At 38.3% G+C, this 17,400-nt stretch overlaps 1 protein-coding gene across 1 annotated transcript; it reads left to right on the top strand.

Annotated features, from left to right (window-relative positions):
- The first annotated feature begins 12,124 nt into the window (after positions 1-12,124).
- On the top strand, positions 12,125-17,185 carry LOC115721266 (importin subunit beta-1). Its single transcript, XM_030650530.2, has 3 exons — positions 12,125-12,449; positions 13,843-16,268; positions 16,376-17,185. Exons 2-3 carry the CDS (start codon positions 13,849-13,851, stop codon positions 16,572-16,574), a joined length of 2,619 nt encoding a protein of 872 aa, XP_030506390.1. The 5' UTR covers positions 12,125-12,449; positions 13,843-13,848; the 3' UTR covers positions 16,575-17,185.
- The last annotated feature ends 215 nt before the right edge of the window (positions 17,186-17,400 follow it).

Below are 17,400 nucleotides of genomic sequence, written 5' to 3' on the forward strand. Positions count from 1 at the left end.
GCCATTCTTTCACCGCAAAGAACCTTGGCAGGATCTACTTTTATTCCCCCGTTAGTGACAATGTGGCCCAAAAATGCAACCTCGGACAACCGTAACTCACATTTTTTGTACTTGGCATACAATTGATGTTCTCTCGGCCGGCCGCAAGGTCAAGCGTAAGTGCTCCTCATGTTCCTCCTCTGTCTTAGAATAAATCAATATATCATCTATGAATACAATGACAAACCGATCCGTATATTCCTTGAAGACTCGGTTCATGAGGTCCATAAAAGCTGTTGGGGCATTTGTAAGTCCAAATGACATCACCATGAACTCATAATGCCCGTATCTCGTTCTGAAGGCTGTCTTCGGTATATCTTCATTTTTGATTCTTAGCTGATGATACCCTGAACGAAGATCAATCTTAGAAAACACCTTTTTCCCTTGAAGCCGGTCAAACAAGTCGTCAATCCTCGGCATGGGTACCGATTCTTTATAGTCACCTTGTTCAATTCTCGTAATCTATGCACATTCTCATAGTACCGTCTTTCTTTTTAACAAATAGAACCGGTGCGCCCCACGGAGAGTAGCTAGGTCTCGATAAACCCTAACTTAAGCAATTCTTCCAATCGTATTTTGAGTTCTTTCAATTCCGATGGTGCCATCCTATATGGTGCGCGGAAACCGGTGCCGTTCCGGCACTAATTCTATCACAAATTCGATTTCTCCGTGTGGTGGTAACCCGGTAACTCCTTCCGGAAATACATCAAGAAACTCAAGCAACTACCCGTGTTTCCTCCGCTTTCTTTTAATTTTCTCTGTCATCAACCACATTAACTAGATACCCTAAGCACCCACGCTGCAATAGTTGCCCAGCCTTCATTGCCGAAATAATAGGAGTGCGGGGTTTCTTTCCTACCCCCCTGAACTCGAAAGTCTCTCCATCTTCTGGTGTGAAAACAACTTTCTTTTGCTTGCAACAATTGATGCTCCATATTTGGTAAGAAAATCCATGCCCAAGATTACATCAAAATCAAATAAATCTAATAAAATCGTGTCTACAAATAATTCTCTACCATCTATCCCGACAGTACGCCCCTAAGCCAACTTCTAGAGATTACAACCTCCCCGCATGGTAACATGGTCCCAAACCCCACAAGAAATAATTCACTCGGTGCATTTATATGATTTACAATTGTGCTAGCAATAAAGGAATGAGTTGCACCAGAATCAAATAAAACTTTACAAGTGGTGTTGGCCATAGGAATCTGACCTGATACAACGAAGGACTGGCCTCAGCTTCTGCTTGAGTGATGGCAAAAACTCTAGCTGGAACATACTTGTCATCTTTCTTCGGTTCTGCTCTGTTCCCAGTCTGTCCCCACAGTGGGCAATTGCGTTTGATGTGTCCTTCTTTTCCACATTTGAAGCATGCTTTTGCGCGACACTCACCGAGATGACGTTTGGTACATTTAGGGCATTCTCGGAATGTTTCGCCCACCGCCGCCATTAAATCGTTGGTCGTTATCACTTTTGTACCTCTTGTCTTGACTTGGCCGCCCGGACCGGTCCCCGTCCCCGTTTCTTGTGGTCATTAGAATTGGCTCCACCTTTCTTAGATTCTCTCCTGGCAGCATTTTCCTTCCAAATTTTGTTTTCACTCCGCTCAGCCGTAAGAGCCATTTCGACAACTTGAGCATAGCTGAATTGACCCCTTGACACAATTTCCACATCTCGAGCAACCATTGGTTTCAGGCCTTCCACAAATCGATGTGCTCGCACTCTATCAGTAGGTACCAGATCTGGAGCAAATTTCGCCAATCTATCAAATTTTTGTGCATACTCAGTCACAGTAAGACTCCCTTGGACTAACCCAGTAAATTCATCGACCTTTGCTGCTAGAATTGCTGAGTTATAATACTTCTCATTAAAGACCCTTTTGAAATAGTCCCAGTTCATGGTATCTACATCCTTTGTTTGTTCCACCACCTCCCACCAGATACGAGCATCTTTCCTCAGCATGTAAGATGCACACTTCACTCGGTCATTCCCATCCACCCTTAGCATCTGCAAAATGCTTTCTATGCGACTTATCCACTCCTCAGCCACTACCGGGTCTATGCCTCCCTCAAACTCAGGTGGGTGTTGTTTCCGAAATCTCTCTGCTAACAACTCATGTCTAGCCTCTATAGCAGGATATACCACTGCAGCTGGTGGGTCTCTATTTTCTGCATCCTGCCTTATTTGGACTGGCGGCTCCTGTTGACGTCTCAGCTGACGAAGTTCTTCATCCTGCCTATGAATGATTCCTTCCAGTGCGGCAATGCGCTCTTCCCATCCCTGTGGTGCTTGAGGTGGTTCATTGATCCCTCCATCATCTTGGCCTTGGCCTTGGCCTCGACCTCGACCTCGACCTCGTCCCACTCTAACTGACCTTCTAGGAGGCATTTCTAAACTCCTGAACCACACAAACCAATACACATCAAGATCATTTTGATCATCAATTTTACATGAAAATAATGTTACCCTCTCGCATGCAGAAATTCAAGGCAACTTAATTATAAGTAATAACCACTTACAGTACAGTGAGTCGAGCTCGTCTCATGGCGCTGAACTTTACATGTTAGGGCTAACCACAATCTTTAGGACCGTATTGCTCTGATACCATATTGTAACACCCCGATTTCCCGAGATGTCACATAGGATAGTCCGTATAAAACAATTTAATAAGATAAAGACAATCAAATACTGCTTTAATGAAAAATATCCAAGCATGAGATCTCATTGTTTAAAACAAAATACTTTTAGTACTGTAAACTTAAATAAGAACTAGTTAAGTCAAAATAATAGTTCCAAAATGTTTAGCAGTTAAAAACATTAAAAGCAAAATACCGTGCCACAACATGCAGTCCACGCCTCGAGCTCTTCAATCTCACTGCTTGGCCTTACCCTTACCTGCACACAGAGTACCCGTGAGCTAACGCCCAGTAAGAAGAGCTATGTAGGACATAACCCTCCTAACTAGTTACTTGACATAAATTACTCTTTAATATTAATCAACAGTAATTCACATTCCATAAATATATCCACAACGCATGTTGTTCTCACATGCACACATCAAGTCTCATACCGCACATTATACTCACATACGATAATCAACTATTCTCTCATGTTGATCAGACATGAGGTAACCTACCCTGCCTTGTGTTATTCTCACACTTGGCATCCAACAGGGCAATTAATTACCATAAGTTGTACTCACCCATGATAATGTTATAACCTCGCAGTTGTTATGCTCACACAAGCAGAAGACCACTAATATTATTCTCATGCTAATGATGCTCACAAAAATATAAGGAAATCACAACACTATCAAATTAAATAACAACCAACCCAAGTTGTATGCATAACATACACCCCGTGTACGGATGTCCACTCTTCTTACCTCGATTCTTAAGACCACACTTCTACCTCGAGCACCTCAACGAATTTCCTTGTTGAGAACAAGATCCTAGACATTCATTAACACAACAATACACTCAAAATACATTCAAGTATGAATCTCTAAACTCATACGTAAACTTACGTAAAAATACGTAACACATAGGTCCATTTCACTTCGTACGACACACCATACATAAGCATTTATTATTTTGATTCACCCAAACATATTGCATGGACTCAAACAAACATTCTTAACGTAAAACATGAATTCATACAACACATTTTTACGTAAAATTTACTAAAATACTATTTATTCTTATTAAAGTCCAAACAATTAGTTAATTAATCACCAATAATTATAATAAATACCTACAGCAACCAATAAATAATAAAACCTATTTCATTTGATAACATAGGCAGTAAATGGTATTACAAAAATACATTTTACTATTTTAACAACACTTATCTATTTTTCATAATTAACTTAAGCATTAATTAAGTAAATTCATGAAAAATACCAAAATTGATTAAAAACCGAATCTAACTCTTCTAATACACTTTATAATCTGTAATAGGTCATAAATAATTTTCTTTGAATTTTCTAAGCAACCTAGGTATTTTTCATAATTAAAATAAGAAATAACATCAATAATTCATGAAAAATACATAATCACCTGAAAATTCAATCTACCAATTTTATAACCGTTTATATATCATAGTCCATCATATAAAATAAATCTAGATTTTTCTGAGCACCCTAAGTATTTTTCATAATTAATTTAATAAATAACACAAATAATTCATGAAAAATACAAAATTAACCGAAATTCGAATCTACCAATTTTGCAATAGTTTATATCTCATAACTAATCATATAAAATATATTTAGATTTTTCTGAGTAATCTAAGTATTTTTCATATTTAATTTAATAAACAAACCAAATAATTCATAATAAATCAAATAATTGCAAGAAAATTATCAAACTTCATAGTAGGCCTAAGAACACCTAGCACAAGTCAAGAACTGAAAGAAAATCGAAAAATAACCTCCAGAAACCCCTGAACGGAGTGTCGCCGGAGTTCTCGTCGGTTTCGTCGCCGGTAAAGTGTAACTTTGTCTCCGATGGCTCTTGAAGCGTCCTTTCGATTGGGGAAGCTCTCCACAATGCTCAGGACCTCAAAACGATCAAGAAAAGTGGTCCGAGAGGGTAGATTGGGGTTGTCTTCTTCGTTGGCGGTGTACCGCCTTTAATGGAGTCAAAATTTTGGATTTCCGTTTTGGACGTTAAAGCTTCGTTTTCTTACGTCAAAAACAATCCTTAGGGTCCCATGCACTCAAATATAACCTCCCTTGACCCAAGAACAAGCTTAAACACGTTCGAATTCGAGTCCGTAACTAAGCCGCACCTTTGAAGCTTCAAAAATGGCGAATCTCAAAACGACGACTTCCGCCCCTTATACCACGTTAAAAAGCTTCCTTAGGTCGTATATAAGTGATCCCAAACCCCCACGTTCACCCAGGTTTCACTCCGCTTGAAGAAACAAAAATTTTCGGTATCGTATACGCCGTATACGTGCTCTCTCTCTCTCTCGTTGGTTCTCTGTTTTGGGTGAACGAAAATAGAGTTTAAAACCTAATTTCTATCGTGTTTAAACCCAAGCAAAATATCGCATTGAACCGAAGTGGAGCGATTCCCATTCCACCAAAATAGGCGTTAGGTTCGGTTCGGTTCGTGAATACGTAACACATATACATACTGTTAATAATAATAATAATAATAATAATAATAATAATAATAATAATAATAATAATAATAATAATAATAATAATGATAATAATAATAATAATAATAATAATAATATACCCAGTTTTGTGCGCATGGGTGAGGACTCACACACCGGACCACCACACGCGCGCCGCCGCCGTCCGATCGTGCCGGGGTGTGGTGTGGTGTCACCTTATTTTTTATTGTGACAGTCAGTAGTCCTGTGATCCGTAAGGGGAAATACCGGGTAAGCTGTGCAATCCCACACCGCCTGGGGAAGGTCAAGTGGGATGATTCTGAGACTGTGTAGGTATGGGACTACACAGTTGAAGAGGGCTTAAATGGATTGATTGGTACTACCTATGTCAACAAGGTGCATCTTGTTTTTCGGTAGCCCATCACGAAAGAACTCCACAGTTAAGCGTGCTTGGCCTGGAGTAATTTAAGGATGGGTGACCTCCCCGGGAAGTTTTCCCGGGAAGCGTGCGAGTGAGGACAAAGCACGCCGGAAACACTCGTGTTGGTCCGTAGGGCCAGTCGTCAGTCCATGAAGCAGCCAAAGTGACGTACTCGTGTATAAGAGCCATTCAGTCCGTGGGTGTAAGGACCCAATGGAGGCTTGAAGCGGGGACGTTACAAATGGTATCAGAGCCTTGACCCAGCCGGAAGTGTGGTCGACGAGGACGTCGGACCCTATAAGGGGGGGTGATTGTGACAGTCAGTAGTCCTGTGATCCGTAAGGGGAAATACCGGTAGCCGTGCAATCCCACACCGCCCTGGGAAGGTCAAGTGGGATGATTCGAGACCGTGTAGGTATGGGACTACACAGTTGAAGAGGGCTTAAATGGATTGATTGGTACTACCTATGTCAACAAGGTGCATCTTGTTTTTCGGTAGCCCATCACGAAAGAACTCCACAGTTAAGCGTGCTTGGCCTGGAGTAATTTAAGGATGGGTGACCTCCTGGGAAGTTTTCCCAGGAAGCGTGCGAGTGAGGACAAAGCACGCTGGAAACACTCGTGTTGGTCTGTAGGGCCAGTCGTCAGTCCATGAAGCAGCCAAAGTGACGTACTCGTGTATAAGAGCCATTCAGTCCGTGGGTGTAAGGACCCAATGGAGGCTTGAAGCGGGGACGTTACATTGAGGACCTTAGCACACAATGAATTTGGGTTCTTCAAAAAGTGTCAACATTGTTTTACCAGCATTAATTTATTAATCAGATGCAAATCTCTGAATCCCAAAACACCTTTCTACATTGGTTCGCAAAGCACAACCCACTCACACCAATGTATTTTGCTCTTCTTTTTTTGTTGATCCCCACCAGAAATGGCTAGCCATACTGGATACTTTTGATAGTTTTTTTGGGAAGTTTTAAACAGCTCATTACATAGGTTAGGACAACGTGAATTAGATAAACTCCTTCCATGCTGCTGAGAACAAAGATCTCTTCTACCCCTTTAATATTTTCCACACATTATCTTTGATGCTAGCAAACAAATCTTTCTTATTCCTTCCAACAAAAGAAGGCAGCCCCATATATTTACCATGGGATTCCACCAGATTAACCTCAAGCAACTTAGCCAAATTCATCATTTCATCCCGAGGAATGCACTTACCACAACTAGGATTAAACTTCTTGAGATTAATAAGTTGTCCCGAGGCTTTCAAATAAGTATCAAGGATCCCCTTGAACACCCTACACTCTTCCTCCTTATCGTTCATAAAAATAAAACTATTGTTGGCGAAGAAAAAGTGTCACTAAAATTGTGCTTCTACCAAACTTCAGTCCATTATTTTTCCATCTCCTTTAGCCTTTTGAATTAACCTCGAGAATGCCTCAACACTAAATAGGAATAAGTAAGGTGATAAAGGATCACAGTGTCTCAAACCTCTGGATGGAACCACCTCACCCTTATTTCTTCCATTAATCAAAAGGTGAGGTGGTTCCATCGGTGCCAATGTGAATGAAGCTAAAACTCTGACAGAATATCTATCGGTGTATGAAAATTGGTCTGGCCAGACTTGTAGTGTTCCAAATCTAGTGTCCTTTTCTCCAAAGATTTAAGTACTAGTAAGAAAAAACCAATTCAGCAAAACCTACACTTTGCTCCGGTTTATGGTGAAGAGAGACACATGGGAAACCCTTTCATTTTCAAGAGGAAAAAAAGAGATGATTATATCAGGTTAAAGACAAGAATGTTACATAGATTGGAAGGTTGGAAGATGAAACTTCTCTCCTAAGCAGGAAGACCCGCGCTAATTAAGTCAGTAGCGTCCTCAATGCTTGTTTACGCTATGTCCACCAACAAAATTCCCATATCAACCTGCCGGGAACTAGATGCCTTGTTGAGAAAATACTGGTGGCTAGGTACGGTTGATAAGGACATATTTTTGGCTCTTAAAGCTTGGGATCAGATTTGTCAACCCAAAGAGTCAGGGGGTTTGGGTATTAGACGATTTGAGGATATGAATAGAGCCCTACTTGCTAAGCTTGCTTGGAGTCTAGTTAACAGGGAAGAAAATTCGTGTGTCATATGTCTGTTGAGTAAGTATTTCCATCACGAAAGCTTTTAAAGATTAGAGCAGAAAAGCAATAATTCATATCAGTTGAAATGCATTCTGGAAGTGAGGGATATCCTTGCTAAAGGATCAATCTCCATCGTAGCAAGTGGAAAATCTATTGATTTTTCGGAATCAACTGTGGATTCCCTAGATGGATCTTCAGACTTTCAAGGAGACAATGGTTGAACTCAAGAATAAGGGCTTCACTATTAAGAACCTGGCTGACGTCTCCGCTGACATCTCCACCGGTAATGAATGGAATAAATGTTAGAATTATTTTACCAGGATCTTAGATCTACTCACAAGTATGTTGATTAACAACCTAAATATGAACTTCTAAAACAATAAATAAACACATATAAAGTATGAGAAACCTTACATTGGGTGCAGCGGAATAATATGTCTCCTTCCACTCAGATCTCTAACCCTTGATTCCTTTCTGTTGCAGAGTATAATCAAGATCTGAGTCCGATGTCCTTCTCTTGGATTTGGATCCTTCACAGTCTTCCAATCTATGATTGAGGTACCGTTTGCTGTGTGTGGGCACTACTCTCTCACTAAGATTTCAAAATTGTGTCTTGCTTGTAGGGGTGTTCATCAAACCGCCCAAACCGCTCAAACTGCCCACACCGCACCACACCGCAAAAAAATGCGGTTTGAAATTCTTTGCGGTGCGGTTGCGGTTTGAATTTTTCCTAAACCGCGCGGTGCAGTGAGGTTTGCGGTTTTGAATTGTTAATATGCGGTTCAAACCGCACCGCACCGCATATTATAAAAATACCAATTTTTATATTTATTTAGGTCCAATATGTGAATATTCAACTTAAAGTCTACTATTCTTTCAAAAAAAAAACTTAAAGTCTACTAATTATTGTATTGTTGACACTTAATTTTTTTTAATATTTATTTTCAAGCCTTATGGTATTTTGACAAGTTTTGCTCAAAGTTTGTTGTATTTGTGATAGTTTAATTATTTAGTGATAGTCTGAACTGCATAAACCACAAAAACCGCACCGCACTATTTTTTGCGGTGCGGTTTTTGCGGGTTTTTAATTTCGCGGTGCGGGTGCGGTTTGGGAAATTTAAAAAACCGCATGTGCGGGTTGGTTTGAAAAAATAGTCAAAAACTGCACCACCCGCACCGCGAACACCCCTACTTGCTTGTATGTTTCTTATCCAATAAGAAGAAGAGATGGGCGGCTTTATATAGAGAAAAGGGAAGCTCAAATTCCTGAAAGAAGCAGTTTCCTGAATTACTGAACAATTGCTTAACTGCTTTATTTGGTGTGAGCCACCACTTTCCATTTATAGATAACTGCTAGGTTTAGGTTAGTAATTATTTGGCATTAAAAAATTGAAAATAATAATTGGAAGATGCACATACAAGTGGCCGGCCATGGGTGTTATTGGGCCTCAGTTGGATTTTGCAGTTTTCACAATTTTATTTCTATTTTCCCAAAAATGCCAATTTTCCAATTCTAACCATTTAAATGCCAAAACTAATTATTTAATAACTAAAATAGATTATTAAATAATATTGTCATTTAACATAATTATTAATTAGACATATAGAGTCTCTTAATGAATAAATATACCTAGAATCTCTTTTCTTTACAATTTCACCCCTGCTTAGTGAAAATTCACAAATTAGACATAGTCTAACTTTTAGAATTATAATTGATTAAACATAAATCAATTATTGAGTCTTACAAACAGTATGGTCTCAACTAGAATGGGGACCATGGATCTATATTGCGGAGCTCCCAATAAGTCGAACCGAATTTACCAAGTAAACTCCCTAACTTATTAATTCCTTGTTGAATCCACTCTTAGAATTTGGAATTGCACTCTCAGACTTATATAGAGCATTCTATATGTTCCACGATATAGATATGCTATCTCATTTAACCTTGTTATAATCTTAATGTGATCAAAGATCCTCTATATAGATGATTTACATCGAGATGGGATAAATTTACCGTTTTCACCCCTCAATGTATTTGGCCCCTTAAAACACTTAGCTACCTGTAAATGATGTTTTAGTTATCTAAGAAATAGTCACTGAAACAAGAGCTCATCCATTTACTTCTATTTAGCTAAGCTCAAAGGGAATCATCACTTGACTTCTATACACTAGTAGAAGCTATAGATTCCATATTTATGTTCAGCGCTCCCACTCAGTCATACTATCATGTTCCCAAAATATACGTAGCACCTTGACCCAAAAGTAGGCTTAACTAATAAATCAAAGAACATGAATAACACTCCTGAGATTGAGCCTAAGCATATCAGGATTTAGATTCTTTTAATCTAAGATCAACTAGTAATATTGACTTGGAAAGATACAACGGTAAGTTTATAATATCTTAACTAAGTTCAATATCTCATTCCCAATGTATACTCCATACATTCGAAACTAGTATACTTTACCAATGTCCTGGAAAGAACATAACACTTACTCCAAGTGTAAGTATACTTCATCGCTGATTATCACATCAGTGTAAATTCAGAACACTGATGAAACATGGACTTAGTCTTTTGAATCATATAATCACAATCACATTCCACTGTGCTGACAATACTGTAATTGTGAATAAATATATGTTCTGGACTTAACTGATTTTGTGCATATATTAAATATATATTAAACCATAAACATGAAAAATACATGTTAACATAAACCACTTCAAAACTCTTAAATTGAAAACTAATCAGATTGTAATGGGTTTTATTTAGGGCACAAAACCCAACAATAAAGAAATGGTCATTCAAATCTTTGGTCTTGAGTTGGGGGATAGAATTCTGGCTATTCCGAGGTTACCAAAGACCTTTAGGGATCAATTATTCTAGAAATCCAAATATAATGACCAATTCTTTGTCAAAGACGCCTATATGGCGGATTAAGGCTGGAGGTTTGCCCCAAAGAGAGATTTATGGAAATAGATTTGGGATAGAAACATTCATCCTAAAGTTTCTATATTTCTTTGGAGATCTCTTCAAGAAGCTATCCTGATAAAGAAAAAGTTGCCTTTTGTCCAGGGATGTGATCTTTGTGGAATGCATGATGAAAACAATATTCACATTTTTAGAGATTGCAGCTTCGCAAAGGCTTTATGGTTAACTAGTTGTTTTCCTATGGTGATTGAGAAAGTACCAAGAAATTCCATGATTCTTTTCATGGAAAACTTAATCTTAAGTAGCCCTGGTACTTCTAGAAAGGATCTCATTTTATTTGCTGGTTGTCTCTTTTCTGAAATTTGGCATCAAAGGAACCTTCTTAGCTTTTGGAGCTGTTATAGATCCTACTCGGGCGATGGTTAGTATAACATCAGCTTTTTTTTGAGTTTTCTACTGTGACAGGAGACGACCCCCTGATGGGCCTTCTTTGAGGCTAGAGGATAGTACCAAGAAGATCCTTTGCGAGGAAGAGGCAAATTTTATTTTATTCACCATTGCTTCCTGGGTCAGTGGGGAAGTCAGCATAGCTATCATTAGAATCGATAGAAGTACTGGATGGTAGGCATCCAATCCAAAGAAGATTGTGGATGCTTCGGTTCTTGAAGCCGAGTGGAGAGCTATCTTCCTGTCTCTTACTTAGGCTAAGGAGATGAATTGGAAGATAATTCTAATTCTATTGGATTCGAAGGTTTTAGTCCAAGCTTTGTCAGTTATCAAAGGTCCTCCGGATTGGACGATTTTCAAGTTATTCTATGAAGTAGTTAACTTATCTAAGAAGTTCTCAGTTTGTAAGTTTTGTTATATTAATTGTATTTTTAACTCTGTCGCGGATGGTATAGCTAAAAGTGTTAGATTTACTAGCCAATTGGTTGCTCTTTGCCAAGGAGAGGAAAGTCCTCTTGTGATTCTCATCTAATTCCTTTGTTAATGAACTTGTTGGTCTTTCAAAAAAAAAAACTATCCATTCTCTCTCTTCTTCTTCCACCCTTTTCAAACTTATTGTAAAAAGAAAGGTAAATAGTGGCATAAGTATCCAAAGTTTTAGTTTTGTAAGCGGCATAAATTCAATGATTTGTTTTAGTGACATAAGTACCTAATATTTATAAAACTGTAATTTTTTTCAAGTTTCATCAGTGCAGACTCTGTTATTGTCTTAAACAGGATAAGACCCAAATTTTATATTATTTGGTGTGGACGAAAAATATGTAGTATCAGTTACTTCTAATTTTTTTTAATAAATTTAAAACGGAGCTTTTACTAACAAAAATAAAAAAAAAATTACGATTTTATAAATATTAGGTACTTATGTTACTAAAAAAATTATTGAATTTATACGGCTTAAAAATTTAAAAATTTAAATAATTATGCCGCTATTTACTAAAAAAAAAAAAAATATTTATGAAAACACGAATATACGAATTCCTTAGAGCCAATTTCCAAACGCTTGATCCTCTCTTTTAACCACACACCTCTCACGCGCTAAACGCCTCGCGTGTGCTCACTTGAAGAAAAATATAAAAACATTATTTTTTTTTTGCTTCTTTTTCTTTTTCCTTTTTTTTTTTGGGTTTTCTTTGTTCTGTAAATCCCAGCATTACAATATCGGCGTTTCTGCTTGTGTTTCCCTTTCCAGAGTCTCTGCTAGGGTTTTACAGAGTCACGAATCATTCTTCTTCTTCTTCGTTTGTTCGCCTAACTCGGATTCATCACTCACTATTGTCCCGAGCCAACTCGCTCCAAGTAAGCGGTTTTTGTTTTTCTTTTTGTTTCGTATTTTCTACAGTATGCTATCTAACAGTTGAATCTTATTGGATTATGGATCTGTGTATTGAGATCCATGATATGTGAATACTTTGAATATTAACGAGATCGCTTTTGTATCTGATTTTCATTGTTGTGTATGTTTGATTGCGGTAAAATGGTTACAAATGTATTAAAAAAAAAGATATTTGATTTATAAGAAAATCTGATTCGAAAATGGTCACTTGGATTTTAACAATTGATGGTGGAGAACGTTTTGAGTTTTTTAGTTTTGGAATTAGGGCGCGAGAAAGTGATACCTTTAGGGTTGCTAGTTCCCTTTTACTTTTTTCGATGTTTTTTAAGTATTTATTATTGGAGCAATGGGATATAGTCACTTATTCAGTTTATCATATGATAAAATTTGCTCATGATTTATGAAACGATTAATTGATGGTGTTTTCTTTTTTCCAACATAGATCTTTAGTTTATTAGTTTAGGTTCTGTTTTGATGGTAAAACAATAAGTTTGACGATAAAAGAGAAAATAATTTTTTAGCTTCTCATTAATTTTGACTTCATGCCAAAAAGATTGATTTTTTTTGACAGTTTAATCACTGAGTTTTTTTTTGATTGATTTAGGATTTGGGAGTAAGAGAAAATGAAAAAGAAATGCCTCTATTCTTTTTTTGTTCTCATGAATTATGGGTATTATCTATTTTTTTTTCTCTTATAATCTTATTTGGTTGGTTAGAAGAGGATTTAGTATATGATCTTTGCTATAATTCATTGACGGCTCCAATCACTTGGTTGATTTTCTATTGAGTTAGGATTTGGAGGAAGAAAGACGATTTTTTAACTCATCAACAACTGTCTACATTTTAAGGATTTTACAAGAAATCATTTATTATATTAAACTCTTACTCATTTGTGTAACAGGAATTTAGTATACAACTTATTTTCCTTGTTTCTTATCCTAATTCTATGTTATACTGAATTCATGAATTTTGCCATCTATATGAAGCTCTAGTTGTCTAGATTTCCATCAGTCTGTACTTTCGTATCTCAGTGTGTGCGTGTGTCTATGATTTAATTCCTTGCAATACAAGTGGAATCTAGTTAAAATGGATGTTGTTACTGTTTTGGTTACTTGATTGAGTTTTTAGTAACTTGATAATCTTATATTTACATTTTTTTCCTTGGTTATAATTTTCTGTTGAAAAATGACCAATGTTTAATACTATATAGCTACATGTTTGATCTTTTACATTTGTGCATTGCAATATAATATGGCTTGTTAGAATATAGTGATAATAGCACTAGCTGTAAGATCTGTGCATCCTTTAAAGTTTAATCCAACTAAGTTGCTGTAATTTAAAAAATACATATTTCAGGTTCAAATGGCAATGGAAGTCACACAAATACTTTTAAATGCACAGGCCGTGGATAGTAGCGTACGTAATCATGCAGAAGAAAATCTTAAACAATTTCAAGAGCAAAATCTTCCAAGCTTTTTGCTTTCACTTGCTGGGGAGTTGGCAAACGATGAGAAGCCTGCCGAGAGTCGTAAATTAGCTGGTTTGATACTTAAGAATGCTTTGGACGCAAAGGAACACAACAGGAAGCTTGAACTTGTACAAAGATGGTTATCGTTGGACCAAACTGTAAAAGCCCATGTTAAAGCATGCTTATTAAAGACTCTCACCTCTCCCGCCCTTGAGGCTCGGTCAACTGCATCCCAAGTCATTGCAAAGGTTGCTAGCATTGAGTTGCCACACAAACAATGGCCTGAACTAATAGAAGCTTTGTTGTCAAATACTCACCAGCTTCCGGCTCACACGAGGCAGGCAACTTTGGAAACTCTTGGCTACATTTGTGAGGAAGTCTCTCCTGATGTGATAGAGCAAGCTCAAGTGAATAAGATACTAACAGCTGTTGTTCAGGGCATGAATGCATCTGAGAGTAACAATGATGTCAGACTTGCTGCTACTCGAGCATTGTATAATGCTTTGGGTTTTGCTCAGGCAAATTTTTCTAATGACATGGAACGAGATTATATTATGAGAGTTGTTTGTGAGGCCACTCTCTCTCCTGAATTGAGGATTCGGCAGGCAGCCTTTGAGTGTTTAGTTGCTATATCTTCAACTTACTATGAACGGTTGGCTCCTTATATTCAGGATATTTTTAACATTACAGCGAAGGCTATCAAGGAAGATGAAGAACCTGTTGCACTACAAGCCGTTGAGTTTTGGAGTTCGATTTGTGATGAGGAGATAGATATCTTAGAAGAGTACGGAGGGGAGTTTAGTGGAGACTCTGATGTTCCATGCTTTTATTTTGTAAAGCAGGCTCTCCCGGCTCTTGTGCCATTGCTGTTGGAAACTTTACTTAAGCAAGAAGAAGATCAGGATCAGGATGAAGGGGCTTGGAATATTGCAATGGCTGGAGGCACATGCTTGGGTTTGGTTGCACGAACAGTTGGTGATGATGTAGTCCCATTGGTAATGCCATTTATTGAGGAGAACATTGCAAAACCAGATTGGAGACAAAGAGAAGCAGCCACTTATGCATTTGGTTCGATTCTAGAAGGCCCATCCCCAGACAAGCTCATGCCTCTTGTTAATGTAGCTCTGACCTTTATGCTTAATGCCCTGATGAATGATCCAAACAATCATGTGAAAGACACTACTGCATGGACCCTTGGAAGAATTTTTGAGTTTATGCATGTATCAATCTCGGAGACACCAATAATTACTCAAGCAAATTGCCAACAGATTATGACAGTCCTTCTTCAGAGCATGAATGATGTGCCTAATGTTGCTGAGAAAGCTTGTGGTGCTTTGTATTTCTTAGCTCAGGGTTATGAGGATGTGGAACAATCTTCCTCCCCGTTGACTCCGTTCTTTCAAGATATTATTCAGGCTCTTCTCAATGTGACTCATCGGGCTGATTCTGGAGAGTCGCGTCTTCGAACAGCAGCCTATGAGACTTTAAACGAAGTTGTCAGGTGTTCCACTGACGATACAGCTCCAATAGTGTTACAGTTGGTTCCTGTCATTATTCGGGAGCTAGATCAGACATTTACTGCACAGTGTAATTCATCTGAAGAGAGAGAGAAACGCAATGAACTACAAGGTCTTCTCTGTGGTTGCTTGCAGGTCATGATTCAGAAGCTAGGTTCATCGGAACCAACCAAGAGTAATTTTTTGCATCATGCTGACCAGATGATGACCCTGTTTCTGAGAGTATTCGGTAGTAAAAGTGCCACAGCACACGAGGAGGCTATGCTTGCCATTGGAGCTCTTGCTTATTGTGCAGGCACTGACTTCGCCAAGTACATGCAGGAGTTCTATAAATACTTGGAAATGGGTCTGCAAGATTTTGAGGACTACCAGGTCTGCGCCATTACGGTTGGTGTGGTGGGGGATATTTGCAGAGCTCTAGAAGGTGGTATATTGCCTTATTGTGATGGGATAATGACTCAACTCCTGAAGAATTTGTCCAGCAACCAGTTGCACCGTTCGGTGAAGCCTCCCATCTTTTCATGCTTTGGTGACATTGCTTTGGCAATTGGAGAGAATTTTGAGAAGTACTTGGTTTACTCAATGCCCATGCTTCAGGGTGCTGCAGAACTATCTGTCAATACTTCTGGGGCTGATGATGACATGATAGAGTACACCAATACTTTGAGGAATGGAATTTTGGAGGCATACTCTGGGATCTTTCAGGGATTCAAAGGATCCGCAAAGATCCAACTGTTGATGCCTTTTGCGCCTCATGTCCTGCAGTTCTTGGACAGTCTGTTTATGGAGAAAGACATGTATGCTCAGTTTTATTTGTGTACATCTTGTTCATAACAGTGATTTCTTTTCCTTTTATATAATCATTACTACTATTGTTTCTCATGCTTTCTGCTACTTCTTTCAGGGACGACGTGGTGACCAAGACAGCCATTGGGGTCCTTGGTGATCTAGCCGATACACTGGGTAGTAATGCTGGTATCTTGATTCAGCAATCACTGTCCAGCAAAGACTTTCTAAATGAATGTTTGACATCAGATGATCATTTGATTAAGGAATCTGCTGAGTGGGCCAAGTTGGCCATAAGTCGTGCAATTTCTTTTTGAGGCTGCTGGTACTTGCCATATTTTTCTTTTCTCTGCATGCATTGGGTGTCTAGAGTTGGAGTCTGGGATTGCATACCATGAGTCAGGTCATCACATTTTTGGGAAAATGACGTTGTTTGGGTCGGTCGGTGGCAAGGGCAGTATTTCAATCAGCAGCTCGGGGTCAATTATTTATAATTTTCCGTTGTCCTTGCATTGCCGTGCAGGAAAGTCAGTGGCGATGACCATGTGTGTTTTTCTGCCATCTTGGCAGAAAATCAATGAAATTATGAATGAATGAGATGGAAAATTTGCCCCCACCTGCCCTGTCATACTGTTTTTCTGGGGTTGAACTCAGTCTTTCGGGGCGGCCCCTTCAGCGGCCATGGTTAAATCAAAGATTATTCTGCATTGGTACAACATGTCAGTTGTCATAGAGTTCGTCGTCATCGGTCAACATCTTCCCCCTTTTTTTTCTTTCTTTTTTGTAGTTGCATTCTGTATACTTGTTCTTCGTCTTGTGGGATTAGTGACACAACCACATAATATTTAGCTTCATGCATTGTTATAAATGTCATCATTTGTCACATTCACCAATCATCAATCATACATGTTTTGCTTTAAGTCATTCATTATTCAATTTCTTCTTAATGGTTTAGGCATTTTATATGGGTTGATACATAAAATTCATTTGTCATATATAGCATAGTACAGAGCATATTATTTTCATTTTTTCTCTACAAGAATTGTTACTCTATTTTCATATTATTCTTGGATGGAGCAATTGGGGCTTTATTATTTACAAGTTTAGGTTGGAATTGTGACACTTATGGTGGCTAGCTCTCGA

Source organism: Cannabis sativa, chromosome 2 (assembly GCF_029168945.1).
Source record: "Cannabis sativa cultivar Pink pepper isolate KNU-18-1 chromosome 2, ASM2916894v1, whole genome shotgun sequence".
Lineage (NCBI taxonomy): Eukaryota > Viridiplantae > Streptophyta > Magnoliopsida > Rosales > Cannabaceae > Cannabis > Cannabis sativa.